This window comes from Microtus oregoni, unplaced genomic scaffold (genome assembly GCF_018167655.1).
Source record: "Microtus oregoni isolate MIOR12 unplaced genomic scaffold, Mior012 000009F_ref0000495, whole genome shotgun sequence".
Classification (NCBI taxonomy): domain Eukaryota; kingdom Metazoa; phylum Chordata; class Mammalia; order Rodentia; family Cricetidae; genus Microtus; species Microtus oregoni.
In genome coordinates, this window is record NW_024543068.1 from 37,606,679 (window position 1) to 37,626,220 (window position 19,542).

The window sequence follows — 19,542 nt, forward strand, 5'->3', positions numbered from 1 at the left end:
GCCCTGAGCAAGTCACTCAATCTCTCAGTTTCACTGATCCCATTTCACACGCTTAAAATAATTCCTATCTTGTCTGTTATAAAAAGGTTTAAAATACAAATTTAAATATTAAACACATAGCATTCAAAGTATAAGGTACTGGGCTAGAGATGGCTCACTGATGTCTCTAGAGCACTCACAGCTCTGGAAGGTTTGGCTGGGTTTGGCTCTTGCAGCTCACAACCATCTGCAACTCCAGTTCAATGGAATCTGATGCCTTCTTCTGGTCTCCACATACACAGCACACACAGAATACATATACATACACATAAGCAAAACTACCTACACACACGCGCGCGTAACTCATTTTTTAAAAAGTTCACTTTCATCTTTTATTTCATCTTTCTAAAATGCCCTTGAGCTCTGCCTTCTTCAGACTTTTTTATAAAAGTTAATTACACACTAAATATAAAAACACCAGCTTTTTACTATACTACAAGTTGAAGCAAATAGTTTGCATATCCATACATGAGAGCAGACTTTCAACACTGAAAAATTATAGAAGAGGAAGATCAATATTTTTCTGAGTTTAAAAAACTAGCTTTTGCTTCTGGCAATACAGCAGTCATGTTCGTCTCAAGAAAAAAAACCACACACCTAAGGGAATCCACCGGCTGAAGTAACACAGGCATCCATCCCAGACAGTAGCATGTTAGTTAACCTGATCCTAGAGCAGCAGCTTCCTTGAGGTGTCAACACCTCACAGCACCATTTTCAGTCCCCATTTAGGGAAGAAAGAAAGGTGTGGAGCTAAGCAAAGTGGGGAACTAGCAGGGGTCTCCAGACAGGCCTAAGGGAGAGATACCTGTCTCACACTAGACAGTTATGTCAGACCTGATAGATATCTGCACACCTGAGGTTCAAACATGGACTCTCTGCAGCTTCCAAAAGATCCCAAGTGTTGCATGAGAAGTCATGAGCCAGGGACACGCCAGACACCTGGACAAACAACAAGGAGAAACACTGCTGGCACTTCCTTTGGGGCTGCAGCTTCTGCTCACAGCCCCAGGATCCAGTGTCAGGAAATCAGAAGTTTAAATTGCAGTATTTGCTGGAAATTTACAAGAGGACATAGATCTAACTTCAGGTAAGGACCTAAAATTGTGATTCAAGTATTGGAGATCTGGGCACGGTAGCTCACACCTGTAAGTCTGGAGTTGGGAATCAAGAGGAATATAAGGTCAAGGCCAGCCTGCCCTACACAGCTAGACCATGTCTTACAAAATAAAATAAGGAGTTAGAAATACGGCTTATCAGTTAAGAGCACTTGTTGTTCTTGCAGTTCCCAGCTCTCACATGATGGCTGAAAACCATATATAACTTCAGTTTCAAGGACTCCAACACCATCTTCTGACCTCCGTCCAGCACCAAGCATGTACATGATGTGCATACATACTTGCACATAAAATAAATCTAAGAAAAAGAAAAGACGAAGATAAGGACTACAGAAGGAGGTCTCACTTACAGTGAAGCTGCAAATCAAGCAGAGAAAAGGGAATGGGAATAAAACCAGAAAAGATGATAGCTGCGAAATGTCCAGAATTTATGGCAATCACAAACTCCAAATGTGCAAAAAGTAAGTGAAAAAAGAAATGTATATGGGGACACACAGTAGAACAACGGAAGAAAAATGGAGAGAGCTTAAATGCAGCCAGAAAGGAGGAAATAACTTAATTAAAAATGACTACAGTCACCTGCAAGCACAGACTATGGAAAAAGCAAATCTAAAAAACGTTAGAGAAGCCGCGCTGGGGTGCAGCTCAGAAGTATGTCTGCCCGGCGCTCCATCGTGACAACACACAACATTAGGAGAATAGCTGCTACACGAGAGTTGCCATGTGCTCCCCTGTCCTTCCAGAAGTATAGCTGGGCACGGCGGCACACGACTCTAACTGCGGTATTTGAGAGGCAAAGGCAGGAAGTTAAGGGCCAGCATGGGGTACATCAAAAAAAAAAAAAAAGACAAAAGAAGTATTTCAAGTAATGCTATTTTGGGACAAAGAAAACAGACTTTTCTGCTAAGAGACTCTGGGTGACAGGCCAACATAGAATGGAGTCCATGATTCTACAAAGGAAGGCTGTGATTGAAAGCAGAGAGAAGAGCTAGACAAATAAAGATGAGCCTGAAAAGAACGGACTCTGGGAGACCAGCGTGGCTCATATAAGGGAAAAGCAAGATGAACCTAAGAGCTCTAATGTCACGTGGGAGAAGGAACTAGGTGTGCTCTAGCTCCAGACAGAGGCACGTTCAGGGTTAGAATTCAGAGCCACCAAAGGGAGATGTGCATGCTAAAAAGGTAACATAAGAGATACAAACACTCCCTAAAACACAAGAAATAGAGATTACAATCTTAGGACATACCAATAAAACACCCTTTGAAAAAGGTCAGAAAACAGTAAAAACTACAAGCCAGGTATGGTTGTGAACACCTGTGATTCCAGCACTTAAGAGGCAGAGGCAGAAGGATCAAAAGTTCCAGGTCATTGTCAGCAATTCCATAAGTTTAAAGTCAGCCTGGACTGCATGGATCCCTTAAAAAAACAAAACAAAACAAAACACAGGGTCCATGGCCTGGCACTTAAGAACACTCACTTCTCTTTCTGAGGCTGGAGCTCAATTCCTAGCACCCCTTTCAGGCTTCTCACAAATGCCTGTTAACTCCAGTTCCAGGGAATCTGATGCCCTCTTCTGGGCTATGTAAACACTGCAGCACATACAGACCAGCCCATACATACCCAGGTGCAAGTACACACAAAATAAAATAAATCTTTAAAAAAAAGAAAGAGAGAGAGAGAGAACAAATCAGGACAGTGTCAGGATCAATGGCACAAGCAGAGGCATACACAGAAAATACAAAATAGATTGGTATTAAACAACCTCTATAAAAATATGTGAAATAAAGTTATCAGTTAAAACAGATACAGTGGTTGGAGAGGTGGCTCGGTGGTTAAGAGAAATTACTGCTCTGGCGGAGGACGTGAGTTCAGTTCTAGTACCCACACCAGGCAGTTCGTAGTGCCTGTAACTCCAGTCACAGGGCATCCAACATCTTCTTCTGGCCTCTGTGGGCACTGGCATGCACACAGCACACATACATGTATGTAGGCACTCATATATATAGAAAAAATTAAAATGAATATTTTTAAAAAGAAAACACAGATACAGTTTTAATATAAAGGTATATGCTATCTGAGAAAATAATACAGAAAAATGCAAAGCCAGGGGGGGAAAAAGCTTAAAAATAAATTCAATGGGCTGGAGAGATGGCTCAGTGGTTAAGAGCATTGCCTGCTCTTCCAAAGGTCCTGAGTTCAATTCCCAGCAACCACATGCTGGCTCACAGCCATCTGTAATGAGATCTGGTGCCCTCTTCTGGCCTGCACACAGGCAGAATATTGTATACATAATAAATAAATAAATATTAAAATAAATAAATAAATAAATTCAAGCCAGGTGGTGGAGATCCGCATCTTTAATCCCAGCACTCAGAGGCAGAGGAAGGAAGATCTACGTGACTTCAAGGCCAGCCTGATCTACAAAGGAGTTCCAGGACAGCCAGGGCTACACAAAGAAACTGGCTGATCTTCCAGAGGACCAGGGTTCAATTCCCAGCATTCACACGGCAGCTCAAAACTGCCTATAACTCCAGTTCCATATGATCTGATCCCCTTATACGGACATGCATGCAGGTAAAACACCAATGTATATAAAATAAAAAATAAATATTTTAAAAAAATAAAGAAAATAAAAGAAATCTTAAAAAAAATTAACAGCCAACTCCCCCGGGCCAGATAAAACCAGGATAGCTGTTATTCAGATAAGTTAAATCTCCAGATCAAAATCATTATTGCAGAGATAGAAAAGATAAAAATTAAAGTTATTAAAATGTATAAAAAATGTAAGATATGTGTGACTATGTAAAAATTTATAGAAATAGAAGGAGATACTAGACAATGTTTAATCTCATTAAAGCCGTGCATAATGGCACATTTGTGTCACCTGGCACCTGGTAGGTGAAGCAAGAAGAGGCCAGCCACGGCTACACAGTAGGACTGTGTTGAGAGAGGGAGAGAGGGGGGAGGGGAGGTGAGAGGGGAGGGAACAGAAGGGAAAGGGAGGGGAGGGAACGTTTTTAAAATCCACTGACAACAGCCGACATCCAGCATGGTGCAGTGGTGTGCACGTGAAATCCACTGACAACAGCTGACATCCAGCACGGTGCAGTGGTGTGCACGTGAAATCCACTGACAACAGCCGACATCTATCACAGTGCGGTGGTGAGCACATGAAATGACAACACCGGAGGCAGAGGCAGGAGAAGCAGGAGCTCATGGTCATCTCCGGCTGGATAGTGAATAAGGAACTGCCTCAAAAGCCAAAAAGGAAAATAACGTAGTATGTCCAAGAGGCAGATGCACACCCACGTTCACTGCGGCATTATTCACGACGCCCACGCTATGGAATAATCAACCTAACTGACCACCCACAGATGAATGAATAAAGAAAATGTGATGCACAGAAAATATCCATATAAAAATGATGGAATGTTATTTAGCCTTTACAGAGAACAAAATCCTGTTACTTGTGACATGGATGAGCCTTATTCTAAGTACAACAATCCAGAAAGAGATAAACAAACACTGTAGGATCTACTTATATATGAACTCAAATGAAAAAGTGCCGTAATAACTCGTAGCAGCAGAGGCTAGGCTGGGAGCCACCAGACACTGGGATAGGAAAGGAACAGGAGACACAGGTTTAGAGCAGAGGACTAGGTCCTGGGCCTACTGCACAACAGTAGTGACTACTGGTACCAGGAACACACTGCACGCTTAGAAGTTGCTATGAGAAGAGCTCTACAGCACTATCTCAGAAGATGAGAAATTTGTTAAAATAGATACTGTTGTAGTTTGAGTAAGAATGGCCCCCAAAGGCTCACAGCTGAGAATACTTGGCATCCAGTTGGTGAAACTGTTTAGGAAGGATTAGGAGGTGTGGCCTTATTGGAGGACGTGTGTCACTGGAGGGATGGGCTGAGGACTTACATATGCTCAAGCTATACCCAGTGTAGGACACAGTCTCCTTCTGCTACCTGTGCATGTAGAACTCAGCTCCTTCTCCAGCACTGTCTGCTGCATGCCACAATGTTACCCACCATGAAGACAACGGACTGAACCTCTGAACTATAAGCCAGCCCTTAATTAAATGTTTTCCTTATAAGAGTCGCCGCTATGGTCATGTTGTCTCCACATAACAATAAAATCCTAACTAAGACACACATAAAGAAATTTTTAACATATTTCCATCAGGAAGTAGTAGGCAAAACAAACAAAAATAAAGAAGCAATGACTTCATATTAATACAAACAAACAAAAAAATGGAAAGTTGTTAAGAGAAACAAGTTCTTTGCACAGTTTTAAAGTTTACTTAGACGGCTGGAGAGATGGCTCAGAGGTTAAGAGCACTGACTGCTTTTCCAGAGGTCCTGAGTTCAATTCCCAGCAACCACATTGTGGCTCACAGCCGTCCGTAATGAGATCTGGTGCCTTCTTCTGGGCAGCAGGCATATAGACAGACAGAACATTGTATACATAATAAATAAATAAATAAATCTTTAAAAAAAAAAGAAAAGTTTACTTAGAAAAAACTGCAATTCCAATCAAGTGATTCACATAACATCACCAGTAATGGGACATAGCAAAATTGTGCACTCCTCATCAGAATTCAATAAAAATTTAGTATCAGTGATATTCCAAATTTATAAAACCTTGCTCATAAATATTAGCAAGCAAAGCCCTTGATTAAATCTGTAGCATCACAAAAAAATAAAGAACAGATCATGAAGTCAAAGAATGCCTACAGAAGTACTCCACAGTGTACCCAGCACCAACATGCAGGCTAACTGTCTATAACTCCAGTTCAAGAGAATCCAATGCCCTCCTCTGGCCTTTTGGGCACTGCACACACTTGGTGCATAGCAAGCAAAACACCCACATAAATAAAATAAAAATAAATAAAAATTCTTTAAATCACAAGCACACTTAACACATGCAGAACTACAGCTAAAGTCTTAAATTCAAATTTCTACAGCACAGAAAATATCAACTATTCCTAGCTCATCTTATACATCCTGAAATCAAAAAAAAACAGTACTGAAATTTGAAAATTAAATTTTACTTATAAACAAAGGAATGAAACAACTAAACAAAATATTACCAATGTGCTGGCATAGTGGCACACCTGTTATCACGATCTTAAAGCAGAGGCAGGAGGATGGAAAGTTCAAGGCTAACCTGTACTACATAGTAAGCTTCTGCCTCAAGAAGGAGGGGAAAAAGCAACAGTAGCCTGGGTGTGATGCATTCAAGGGTCTGCATGTTAATCCTAGCACTCAGGAGACAGATGCTCTGGGAGTTCAAGGCCAGTAGGTCTACACATCAAGTTACAGTCTAGGTATGGCTACATATGGAGATCTTGTCACGCACGTGTGACACACAAAGCAATAGGATCCACTGCTTTTATACATATTCAGAATGGCACATTAAAATAGGAGGGCTAGAGAGGCTAGAGAGATGGTTCCGTGATTAAGAGCATTTGCCGGTCTTGCAGAAGCCCCAGGTTAGATCCCCAGCACCCACTGGTGGATTACAATCATCTATAACACTAATTTCAGAGGATGCAATGCCCTCTTCCAACTTCTCAAGATATCAGGCACACACAGGTGCCCAGACATATATTCAGGCAAAACACACATACACATAAAATAATAAAATATTTTTAATTAAAAGTAGGAGTCATTCTAGAAGGTGTCCCCTTTTTTATACTTGTCTCAGTTTTTTAAGATATCTAAGTCTAAAGAAAAGTTATTTGTGAAATGACCATGATGTTTTAAACACTATTCAATATAAACATAACATTAAAAAAAATCTATATTTTTTCGTATAGAAAATGCTGCCCTAAAATGTGGAAACCAGTCCAACCATCAAAACTTAATTCTATAGCCCAATGTCCTTGCTGCATTATGCCATATTCATTTTTGGCCTAAAGTTCTTATTGTGTTAATTAGACTCTAATTCCAGTTGTCTGACGGCATGACCACTACAGCTCTCTACAGCAATGGTCGCGCCGTGGGCAGCTTGGCAGTGCAGCACTCGCCCGCTGCAGATTATGTACAGGGCTCTAGGGGGTTCCCGGTACCACAATGTAAATATGTTTTTAAAGTAACAGTTGAAAAACTTCCAAAATTATCACAAGTCTTTCTTGTGTTCCTCTGAGCTTCCAGGTGAACTGCACTTTCTAAAGCTCACCAAGTGATGAGCACCACTGAGTTTTGTCTCCCTCATTTTATTTACTTTTTAAGGCACTCTATTCAGAAAGGACTCAAAGTCAGACAGGACAACGGTACCTCGCAGTGCTGGCGTGAAGCCTGGACTTCACATTCGTACTTGTTCTTCACAGACTCTAGGCAAAGCTCTCTGTAGATGCCTGCAACAAGGACAGCGATTCTGATTATGTAGGCAACAAAGAGTCACAGGTATTCTCCACCATAGTATGAGTCAGTCAGAAAGTCACAATCAAAACACATAGCAAAGAAGATGAGAAAATAAGAGTTAATGAGCTAAGAAGTTATACAGTTACTTTTTGTTTTGCCTCACACTTCCAAGAACACTCCTAAATGTTTGCTAGAGAATCATCAAAATAAAAAGTACAATCCTTTTCTAATAAAAACAATACTCAGATTTCGGGCTGGAGGGATGGCTCAGTGGTTAAGAGCATTGCCTGCTCTTCCAAAGGTCCTGAGTTCAATTCCCAGCAACCACATGGTGGCTCACAACCATCTGTAATGAGGTCTGGTGCCCTCTTCTGGCATGCAGACATACACGCAGACAGAATATGTATACATAATAAATAAATTTAAAAAAAAAAACAATACTCAGATTTCTCCTAACAGAAGGGAGGCAGACAATAAACTCAGGTTTCATTGGGCATACATAATCAAAGCAAGAAATGGATACTTTACTCTGCCAAACCACTGTATCCAAACTAGGCTCTTCAGAGTCAAGCCTTTGAAGGAAGACAGGCTGAGCAAACTGGCGGAACAAGGCAGCTCATGCGGAGAGCGCTCCCGACAGGCAGATGCCCAGGCGCTACTCTCACAGGGAACAAGTAGCATTATAAAACAGGCAGCAAGGCCACGCACAGGCGCACATGCAGACGTGACAAGACAGTAACTCTATACATGTAAACTCCATGCCGAGCCACGAGTGACCTAGGGACATAATCAGCTGTCCGTTCCGTCAAGGAGGGTGGCAGAATCCTGGACCTATGCCATCTGCAACATATTGACCCAAACAATGTCACAAATCAAAGTGCCTCTGTCCTACCTGCCACCTTTGTGCGAATCTGCATATTTTCTTGCAAAGTAGCCAGTGGTTCCAAATACTCTGGGGCTTTTCCAGCTATGACTTCTTGGAGTTTCGCATCCACCTGACTCAACCGCTCTTTATAAAGTCTTAACAAAGCAAAAATTAAGACATTAATTAAAAGTTCCCACCAAGAAGAGCAACTTCCCCCCATGCATTATTGTTTACTAATAGAGCTCAGGTTCCAATAACCTATCAAAGGGACTCCTGCCTTGACTGCACTCAGAAAACTCACATTACTTGATTTTATATACATCCTAATATTAAATTAGATATAAGTCCAAGGTTTTTTAAAATTAGTATAACTCCCGAGTCACAAAAAATATATAAAGTTCAGGCTCAATGTCTTTCGTCTTGTTGTCTAACGTTGCTGGGGGATGGGAGTGAGGAAAGAAAATGGCTGGACGACACAACACAGCAAGAACAGCTCAAAAAATAAAAGTGGAAAAAATTGAAATGACTATTTGGGGACTCCTGATTTTTATTTTAATTGAACAACAATAAATCAATTCTAAAAGAAAAAGTTATTTTAAACACTAAGATTAAAAGAAATAAGGAAATCATTTTTAATAGTTTGGGTATAGATGATATTCCTGTCAAAGTACGTAAATCCCTGGCTGTTCTCCACAGTGCCATAGTCACCGGCTTAATTTCTGTTTGTTGTTTCTGGTAATGTGAGACAGGTCTCACTAGAAACACTCAAGCTAGTCTAACATTCACTGTGTAGCCCAGGCTAGTCTCCAACTCACAGGTCTTGTCCCAACCTCCTGGGGGCCAAGATTACAGGTGAAAGTGACTACACACGGCTTCTAGTTAGTGTTTAAAACAAAGAAGAAAGAGCAATGGGGTGAAGGGGTGATTATAAAGCCCAGAATCTGGGGTGCATAACTCAACCCAACTAGAAATGAAGAAAGTGAAATAAAATGAATTAATGGACGAAGAAATGAAAAACAAAAGTTAAGCACAGGAAGCACCACACAAGGCTGCTGCAATCCCAGCATTTGGACAATGGAGCTAGATAGAGCCTACAGTGAGCTCTGCAACACCTGGACTACGATGTGATAAACTACAGAAAAAGGAAAAAGAAGCCTGTTGTGGAGGCTCACTCTGGGGGATATGTGAAAAAGGTAGAAGCACAGGATCACAAGCTGGAAGGCAGCCTGGGCTACACCTTAGGACTAGTAAGACAGTTCAGTGGGTAAAGGCATTTGCTTCCTAAACTGATGACCTGAGTTTGATCCCCAGAGCCCACCGAGTAGAAGGAGAGAACTGACTCCTGCCACCTGTCCCCCGATGGGCACCATGGCCCAAGTGCACCCACACATACACTACATTCTTATATATGCACACACACAGATACCAGGTCCCAGGTTCAAATCCCAGCACCCACATGGTAACTAACAACCATCTGTAACTCCAGTCTAGGGGGAATCTCACGCCCTCTTATGGCCATCACAGGCTTGAACACACATGGAACACAGGCACAAATGTGGGTAAAACACAAATACACATAAAAATTTAAAAAACATAAATATAATAAATACAATATAAAAAATAAACAAATGCTTTGAAAAAGAATGAAATGAAAAATGGGTACAGGTCTCTATTGTCCCTACTCATGGACACTGTAGAAAAAGGAAACTTAGAAAAAGCGCCTTAATCTGAAGCTAGAAATATAACACTAGCCAGGCAGTGGTGGCACACACCTTTAATCCCAGCACTTTGGGGGCAGAGGGAAGTGGATCTCTGTGAGTTCAAGGCCAACCTGGTCTACAAGAGCTAGTTCCAGGACTGGTTCCAAAGCTACAGAGAAAACCTGTCTTGAAAAACCGGAAAAAAAAAAAAAAAAAAGAAACATAACACTTCCCTAGAATGTACAAGGCATGGGGTTCACTCAGCAATACCAGGTTTAAAAACAAAACAAACAAACAAAAAACCCTTACCAGCTGATGCAAAAAGATTCCACATGTGAGAAACTATTTTTTAAAATAATCCTACAATATAGGGTTCTTTTTAACAGGAAATCCTATTAATTCTTTTTTGTTGTCTTTGTTTTTGTTTTTCGAGACAGAGTTTCTGTGTGTAGCCCTGGCTGTCCTGGAACTTGCTCTCTAGACCAAGCTGACCTTGAACTCAGAGATCTTCCTGCCTCTGCCTCCAATAGACTCATTCTTAAATGGCAAGGCAAGTTTGAGTGTTAATATAATACACAGTCCACTTTTGTCTATGTGGTCCCTCAGCAACAACAACATATGATTTGTAGAGCTAACTGTTAAATAATTACATTCCTACATCTGGATTAAAGCTTCTTGGGCTCAAAATTCAACCATAAACATATAAAGTCAGAAGTATAATATGATGGACAGCTTTTTAAAATTCCAACAGATTTTAAGGAAAACTCACTAAAACACTAACAGAAAGGTAACACACCTGAAGAATGCCAAATATACACGAAATACTGAAAGAGCCCTTTAAATTTGTGATGGAATTTAAATGAAGAGGAGGTATAAATTAATAATAGCCTGTTATTTAACTTTTTGAAGACAAGGTCTCATTGTGTATCCCAAGCCAGCCCAGAATTTTCCATCTTCCTGCCTCAAACTCCTAGCACCGGAATTACAGGCATCTGCTATCATGACCAGCTCATCTAACCTTTCCAAAAAGCAGATTCCTCAAAATCAATATAAATTCTATAAGCCTGGTATTCAAGCTAAAATTCAAAAAATGCATGCCCTTCAACAGTAACTATTACCATTTATTACAGAGCAAATGCTCAATCGTTTGCTCACTGTCAAGTAGTAAAATGAATGAGGGAACCAGAGAGAGAGTTCAAGTCCCAGCACCCTGTGGTAGCTCACAACCATCCCTAACTCCAGGTCCAGGTGATCTAATGTCCTCTTCTGACCTCTGAGGGCACTGGGTACATATGCAGGTGACTGAGGGTGGTGGAAGACGTTACTCCACACTACAAAAACTGCAGCGGCTGGGCTGGCTGCTTTATGCACAGTGCTACAGCGCCCATGGGCGCTAGAACAGGAGGAGGAGCAGCACAATTGTATCATTCCCTATCTCTTCTAAAGCTTTAAGACACCCTACAGAGATACACAGCATGGCAGGCTAAAAATAGGCTAGACATTTGGAGCAAGACGAAGAAGTAAAGATTTAAAACCCAATGCAAAAAAATGTCTTTTTTCTGATATGCCATTCTACAAATCAATTCCTCAAGAAAGAACATTCCTATGCGGTGGTCATGGATCTACTCCTAATACATCCAGAGAAGAACGAAGATTCGAAGGGGAACTAGCTGGTGGTCACAGTGAACCAGAAGCAATGTGGTCCAAGGTGAACAAGATTGGATTCCATGACTCCTTGCAAAGCTGTCCCACATAGAACTTGAAGCAGTCTTCCCCTGCTGGGTAGCTCTAAAAGACACATCACAAGATTAACAGGGAAATCTCAATCAACTGTATGAGAATTCTTCATTCATGGGTTACTTCTGCTAAAAAACAAAAGTCCAAATTTGGGGCTGGAGAAACATTCCAGTGGTTAGGAGTGAGTGTTTGGTTCTCAGTGGGCATGTGCAGATGGCTCACAACCACCTGCAGGGAACCCAACTTCTGACCTCCATGAGAATCTGCACACTCATGTATGCAAATTGCATCCCCCAAACACACCCCCACTCACATCATACACATCATTTAAAATAATTCTTTAAACACACACACACACATTCACTTGCTTCCTCTCTGCCAGAATGATGCTAAACTCTCTATATTGCCTAAATAGACTTAAACTAATTCTAATATAAAATTAGTAGTGGAAATCTTTTTTTAAGATTTTTCTTGCTATGTGACCTAGGTTTACCTGCAATGCCAATCCACCTACCTCTACCTCTCAAGTGTTGAAATTACAGGCATGACAATAAACATGCTACAATAATTTAAACCGGTACAATAAAATATTATACTGCCAGGTGATAGTGGCACTCGCCTTTAATCCAGAACTCAGAAGACAGAAGCAGGCAGGTCTCTATAAATTAAGAGACCAATCTGATCTACAAAGCAAATTCCAGGACAGCCAGGACTACATAGAAAACCTTTGTCTCAAAAAAATCAAAAAACTTCTTCAGCACCATGTCTGCCAGCCTGCCACCATGCTCCCATCATGATGATAATGAACAAACTGAAACTGCAAGCCAGCCCCAACTATATGCTTTCTGTCATAGAAGTCACTGTGCTCATGGTGTCTCTTCAGAACAATAGAACACTGACGAAGATACTCCTTAATAACTTCACAGTGGATTGTGAGATCACTAACAGCATTGTTTTTATGTATGGGTTGACATATTTATTTACATATTAACTTCTGCTGCTGGGCATCAAACAGGGCTTTCTAACCTCTTGTGCTCAGCAAGTTCCATAGCACTAAACTCCCCAGCAACCTTTACATCTGTTAAGAAAGCCTAATTTAGCCAGGCAGTGGTGGCACACACCTTTAATCCCAGCACTTTTGAGTTCAAGGCCAGCCTGGTCTACAAGAGCTAGTTCCAGGACAGGCTCCAAAGCTACAGAGAAACCCTGTCTTGAAAAACAGAAAAGAAAAGAAGAGAAGAGAAGAGAAGAGAAGAGAAGAGAAGAGAAGAGAAGAGAAGAGAAAGCCTAATTTAGAAGCTGGTAAGATGGCTCAGTAGTTTAGAGCTGCTGTTCCAGAGATGGGAGGCTGACTCCCAGCATGCAAATGGGAGCTCACAACCATCTGTAATTCCAGCAATGCCCTCCTCTGGTCTCCGTGTGCATGTGATACACAGACATACATACATGCGAAATACACAGAGAAAGAGAAAGAGAAAGAGAAAGAGAAAGAGAGAGAGAGAGAGAGAGAGAGGAGACATTCAAATCTGATTCATCAGCGTCTATGCTCTTCCATTCTATAACAATTCCTCCAAAGATGGAGCCTTAAGGGAATGCACTTGTAACACTAGAGGCAAAAGCCCTGGCTTTATTTACACTTTTTGATAAACTATGGGAATAAATAAACTTCTCTGAGCATCAGTTTCTTCGTTATTAAAATGGAAGCCTTACAGAGCTATTACAAGTAAATTAAGTAACACACATGTGAAACAGGTAATATACACACTATTAAATGTTAAGACATAAAATCAAATTAAAACCAAATAGAAAACTGGAGGACAATACTCTACTTTATTCTCAAATTTTAAAAATGGTATCTCAGCCTGATGGCACAGAGCTGTAAACCCAGCTACACTGGAGGCTTGGTTAGAAGGATGATAAGCTCAAGGCCTACCTGAGTTATAAAGCGAGTTCACAGCCAGCCTGGGCAACTTAGCCAGACCCTGCCTCAAAGGAAAAAGGAAAAAGAGGGATGTGGCCATAGCTCAGCAGCAGAGCCCTCGCTTATCACGAACACGGTTTCATCTCCAGCACCAAAGGGGAAAATCTTCAGCCAATTATTTAACAAAGGAATGAACAATGCAGATTAGCACCAAGTGTGCAACAATACAAACAGCTGAATCACCAACGCCCACAGGCAGGCACCTACTCCATCCCACCCCCAAAAAGTCTGTTTGGTTAATGAGATCCCCACCGCATTAACAATAACTGAAGCCTCCTTCGGATCAGATCAGTCTGTTCCCATAAAACACAAAAGGGAACACAGTGGAGACCATGTAATTGCCCTTGTGCTAGTAAAAATGATACCACTGAGAGGCAGCGACAAAGACCTTCTGAAGTTGATACTTACTGATCTTTGAGATCTGTAAACTGTTTCTCAAGATTGGACATTTCATCTAAACATTCCATCCTTCTCCTTTCACAATCTTCATCGTCCATCTCTGTTAATAAAAAAACAAAATGGAAAATATCAAAGATAAAACTTCAAGGCAGGCCTGGTGGCACACATAGACCTGGATCCCAGCATTTGGGAGGTACAGGCAAGAGGATTAGGAGTTTAAGGCTACCTAAAACTATACGCCACACAGCAAGTTGGAGGCCAGCCTGGGCTACGTGAGACCATATATCAAAAAAACAAAAAAAAAGATAAAACTTTCAAATATATCTGGTTAGTCCAAACAGAAAAAAAAAATGTTGTAATATGAAATTGGACATCCAAGGTCTATACTAAACCTTAAAGGAAAATAAACAATTTTTTCCAAAATAATTACCACTATAGAATTAATTTAATGACAGATTAAAACCCCAGCAGTCTGTAGAGCTTCCAGAGTTATCCATTTTTCAGTCTTCTTAAAGGACTTTAAGAGCTATGTCAATGAAGGTAACTCACCCACCTTTGGTTTTACACTAATTCTTGAGAACTTAGCACCAAAAATGCCTATGCTCATAAAATGTCATTATTCAAAAAACACATCTGGCATCCGTCCCTCACAACTGCGGCGTGTCAGCTGTGCAGTGTATGACTCAGAGGCCAGAAACGATGAACGTTCAAAGCCAGCCTAGGCTGAAGGGAAAAATCAAAGAAAGAAAAACCAGAACTGGAAAGATGCCTCAGAGGTTGAGCATGAATCCTGCTCTTGCAGGAGCCCCACATTCAGTCCCCAATATCCATGCTATGGCTCACAACTGCCTGTAACTCCAGTTCCAGGGGACCAGATGCCCTCTTCTGACCTCCAAACATGCCACACACATACGTGTGACTTGAATTTTTTTTTAAGTAAAAAAAAAAAAAAAAGAGGATGGAGGTAGAGAAGTCACATGGCTGATTATCCCATCACATAAGAAAAAATAAGCAACTAATTGCTAGGCAGCATGTGGCACTTAAGAGGCAGAGCTAGGGGCTGGAGAGATGGCTCAGTGGTTAAAAGCATTGCCTGCTCTTCCAAAGGTCCTGAGTTCAATTCCCAGCAACCACATGGTGGCTCACAACCTCTGTAATGAGGTCTGGTGCCCTCTTCTGGCCTACATGCAGACAGAGTATTGTATACATAATAAATAAATATTAAAAAAAAAAGAGGCAGAGGCAGGCGGGTCTGAGTTCAAGGCCAGGTTGGTCTCCTAGAGGCTACACAGTGAACCTTATCTCACACCACAGAAAGTGAACTAATCCTGTTACATTTAGTTTGAGGAATCTTGGACTGCTACTCACCCACTCTCTGTTCCCTCTCTCTCCAGATATTGTCAGTCAATGAGAAAGAGCAAATGAGGAAAAAGAAAAGCCAACTTTCTGGGCGGTGGTGGCACACGCCTTTAATCCCAGCACTCGGGAGGCAGAGGCAGGCGGATCTCTGTGAGTTTGAGACCAGCCTGGTCTACAGAGCTAGTTCCAGGACAGGCTCCAAAGCCACAGAGAAACCCTGTCTCGAAAAACCAAAAAAAGAAAAAGAAAAGAAAAGCCAACTTCTAAAGACAGCTACTATTAATTATCACATCTTCTGTTTTTATTTACATATATGCAACATCAAAATAACAGGCACAAACTGGTCTGAATCTTGATCTTCATCAAATAAAGGGTCAAACTATGAGAGCCACAGAATGTATAGTTATTTTTATATAGCAAGGAAGTATATGATGATAATTTTCCAACACGGAAATATTTCTGCCTCTTTGGAGCTTGCTCTGCAGGGCTTTAAAACTCATCCCTCAACTGGAGAGCTAATCCCACATAAGAGCACGGGCCCAAACTGCTCAAGTCCCAAGGTCTGACAGGGAGCAGAAGGGACACGACAGAGACACATGATCACACACACAACATTTGCTCCCTCCAAATTTCCTATTTTCTGCATTCTGTAGGAAGTTTCTGTGTCCACAGGACCTGCTCAGTACCGAAGTCTAACAGGAAAACTCTGACAAGTAAAATACAAAGCGCAGTAGACGAAAAACAATCCCAGAAAAAGTGAAAAGACAAAGTGCATCTAAGTAATTTACCTTGTGCTGAAAAAAAAATGACTTTTAGTTCAAGTTACTACTATGATCCTTGGGCAGTGGTGGCGCACACCTTTAATCCCAGCACTACTATGATCCTTGTAAATTATGTTCTTTTCTAGAATGAGTTTTTCTTGAACATTTTAAAAACCGCGACAATGCAAATACTAGAAGGAAAGAAGTATAATACATTTAATGGGAACCTGGCTCCCATTAAAGCCTAAGAAGAACACGGACCGGAGAGATGGCTCAGGGAATCTGAGCACATACTATTCTTTAGTGGACAAATAAAATCTTATCTTTTTTTTTTTATTTTTTTGAGACAGAGTTTCTCTGTAGCTTTTGGAGCCTGTCCTGGAACTAGCTCTTATAGACCAGGATGGCCTCGAACTCACAGAGATCCGCCTGCCTCCCAAGTGCTGGGATTAAAGGCGTGAGCCACCATAGCCCGGCCCAAATAAAATCTTTTTAAAAACAAACAAACAAGAACACTTGAACATGAAAATGCTCCTGGGCTACACTGCACAACCCTGCCCTCTATACCCCACCAGGAAAAGAAAAAAAAAAAAGAACTAAACAAAAAACGTTTTTCAGATCCAAGAACTGTATTTAGAGTAAAATAATCCCTACTTTATGCTAAATAACTGGTTAAATTTGAAGTCTCGCCTATGTCCCTAGCTAGGCAGAGGATCTCAGAATCCTTCTTCTCATCTCAGGCAAGTTCCAATGTTAGATTTCCACCCATCAGTACAGGCATTCTTACCTAAGCAGATCATACTCAACCGCGACAGGCTCAAAACACTTTATTTTATATCTTCACCCCAGTATTTATCTTACCATCCAGCTGATGCTCCCCACACCTCTCCTGTATCTGAGTGTTCCTCTTACCTTCGCTCCTAAAGTTGGATTCCTCAATTTCAATTTTTGCCTTCCTTGAAATCTCTCACAGCGACTACGTTCTTTGCCTTTTCAAGCCTCTTGGTCTCCCAACCAAACTGGTTTTCTCATTCCCCTAGAAGCCTTGAACTCTGGCCTTTGCACCTTTTCTCACATTCCTTCCCCTATACGAACTTTCCACCTAACTATCCCAACCCAAAGGCTTCAAAACAAGGCAATCCCGCTTGCTCAACTCTGCATGCCGAGTCTTTCCTCCGTCTCTGAATTCCCATGGCATTATTTACATTCGATCGTTTTATTTGGCAACTTGTGGAAATTCACAACAGTATTTTTAGACACGTTTATTAACTCTTTGAGACTTGTACAATGTATTTTGAACACATTCACTCCCCTCCCCCAACTGCTCCAGATCCACCCATCTCCCTACTCACACAACTGCAAGTCCTCCACTTTTTCTTCTTTGCAAAACCATAGAGTTCAATATGCTCTACCCAATAGTTCTTGGGTTGGAACCTGCCCTGGCATGGGCTAACCTACCAGGGCTCATCTCATGTTATTAAAGAAAACTGACTCTCTTCCCCCACCCCCCAAATGCTAACAACTCCTGAGAGAGTGGTAGAACCTCATGGCCTCCACCCCTTCACACTGGGATTAGGTCTTGTGCATGCTGTCACGAGTGTCATGAGTTTGTATGTTCAACTGCTCTGTTGGGTAAGGAAAATGCCGTTCTTTATCTGAGACAAGATAACATAACTAGATATTTATACCTCAGGCTGAGTAGTGCCCACTACTGAGCAAAAAGTCTTCCTCACAATTATTTACTTTTGGATGGCTGATTTATGCCATTACATTCTTCCCGTGGAGGCAAGCCTGAAAATTAGTGCGGAGTGATAACACGCTGTCATTAACCCGTCATCAATGCTTCCCTCATTTACACGGTCAAAAACAGGGTTAGGCAAAGAAGCCATTCTCCGTCAGAGAATGAGCCAGAAAAATCACAACTGCTACTCGTTTTTGAATGACAATTATTAAAGATTTACAAAATCTTTTTTGTATTTGTGCTACTCTACCTCCCCCATCAAAAAACCCATGAAATACAAGTAAAGAAATCAGAAACTGTCTAAAGTTACAAAACTATGAACGCTAGAAGACTGGGAATGTCGACACTGCCCACGTCGTCCTGATTATAAACCCATAAAGATTCGAAACCATCCCTCTGGCTGGTCCCTTTTGGGTCTTGGAAACTTTAGGGACCTACTACGAGCCGGAGAGTTCCCAAGTTAGTCCCCTCCAGAGCACTGATGACAGCACTAGACAGGACGACCTAAAGCAAATGTTAATGAGTTCCAAGCCCGCCAAGGACCGAGTCAAAATCTATCCACAGCCCCGAAACACGCCGACAAGGGTGTGACTAAGTAGGTTGGGGAAAGGGACTTCTCCACGGTCTTCCAGACTAGCCAGCGGGGCATTCCACTCGCGAATCGGTAGCCCCAGAACACTGCCAGACGACCCTAGGGCAGGCCCCACCCTTGGCCGGAGCCGCCTCAGGTCGTCACAAGTCAGCGCCCGCCCCGCCGCCCCGGAGCCCGAGCTGGCGGCGCCCCGCAGCTCCCGGGTGCCAGAGGCCGAGCCAGTCCCCGCCCCTTCCCCGTCTCCCCGCCCCGCGCTCGCAGCAGGACGCGCCGCCCGGCGTGAGCACCGCGGCCTGTCGCGCGCCGGTCGCGGGGACCCGGCATCCCTGCCCTGCTGGGTCACGCACCTGAGCTGTCCCCATCCTCGGAGACCGACGAGCTCTCGGTGTCCTCGTCTTCGGAGCTGCTCCCCTCGTTCTCCGCGTAGTCCACCTCCATCTCATCGTGATGATTCGTCTCCTTCTTATCCCCTCGGGAATGGACCGGCATTTTCCAACCGCGCCGTCGCTTCCCACTCCCTGCTCCCAGCCCGGCCACTGCCGCTTCGGTGAAGGGCGCGCCGAACGCCCCGAATCACCGGCCGCCGAGCTCGCTCCGAAACCCTCGACTCCTCCCCACCCCCCGGCCCGGGCCTCACAACCTAACCCGCAGGCTGTGCGCTCCGAGCTCTGCCATTGGCCAAGTCTGTCCCGGGGTTGGGGGCGGGGCTTGGCCTTGTAGGAATACGATTGGTTACCCGTGATTACGGCGCGGCCTTCTGACATACGTCGGGAATTGTAGTCCTTAAGCCGCAGAGCTTCAGGGGCTGTGGGTTTCTAAGGTCCAGCTAGCTGAATCGCTTCTAACTTCGGACTTCAAGTCCCACAAGGCAGGAA

The 19,542-nt window shown here is 42.5% G+C and overlaps 1 protein-coding gene across 1 annotated transcript in view; it reads right to left on the bottom strand.

The window, feature by feature from the left end:
• Positions 1–19,292, bottom strand: part of Brms1l (BRMS1 like transcriptional repressor) — a 37,744-nt gene extending 18,452 nt beyond the window's left edge. The window contains exons 1-4 of the mRNA XM_041658624.1: positions 19,015–19,292; positions 14,224–14,314; positions 8,425–8,552; positions 7,446–7,525 (exon numbers count right to left, since the gene is read on the bottom strand). Of these exons, the coding sequence (XP_041514558.1) occupies positions 7,446–7,525; positions 8,425–8,552; positions 14,224–14,314; positions 19,015–19,156 (441 nt within the window). The 5' untranslated portion in view covers positions 19,157–19,292. The remainder of the gene's footprint in view (positions 1–7,445; positions 7,526–8,424; positions 8,553–14,223; positions 14,315–19,014) is intronic.
• Positions 19,293–19,542: the final 250 nt, after the last annotated feature.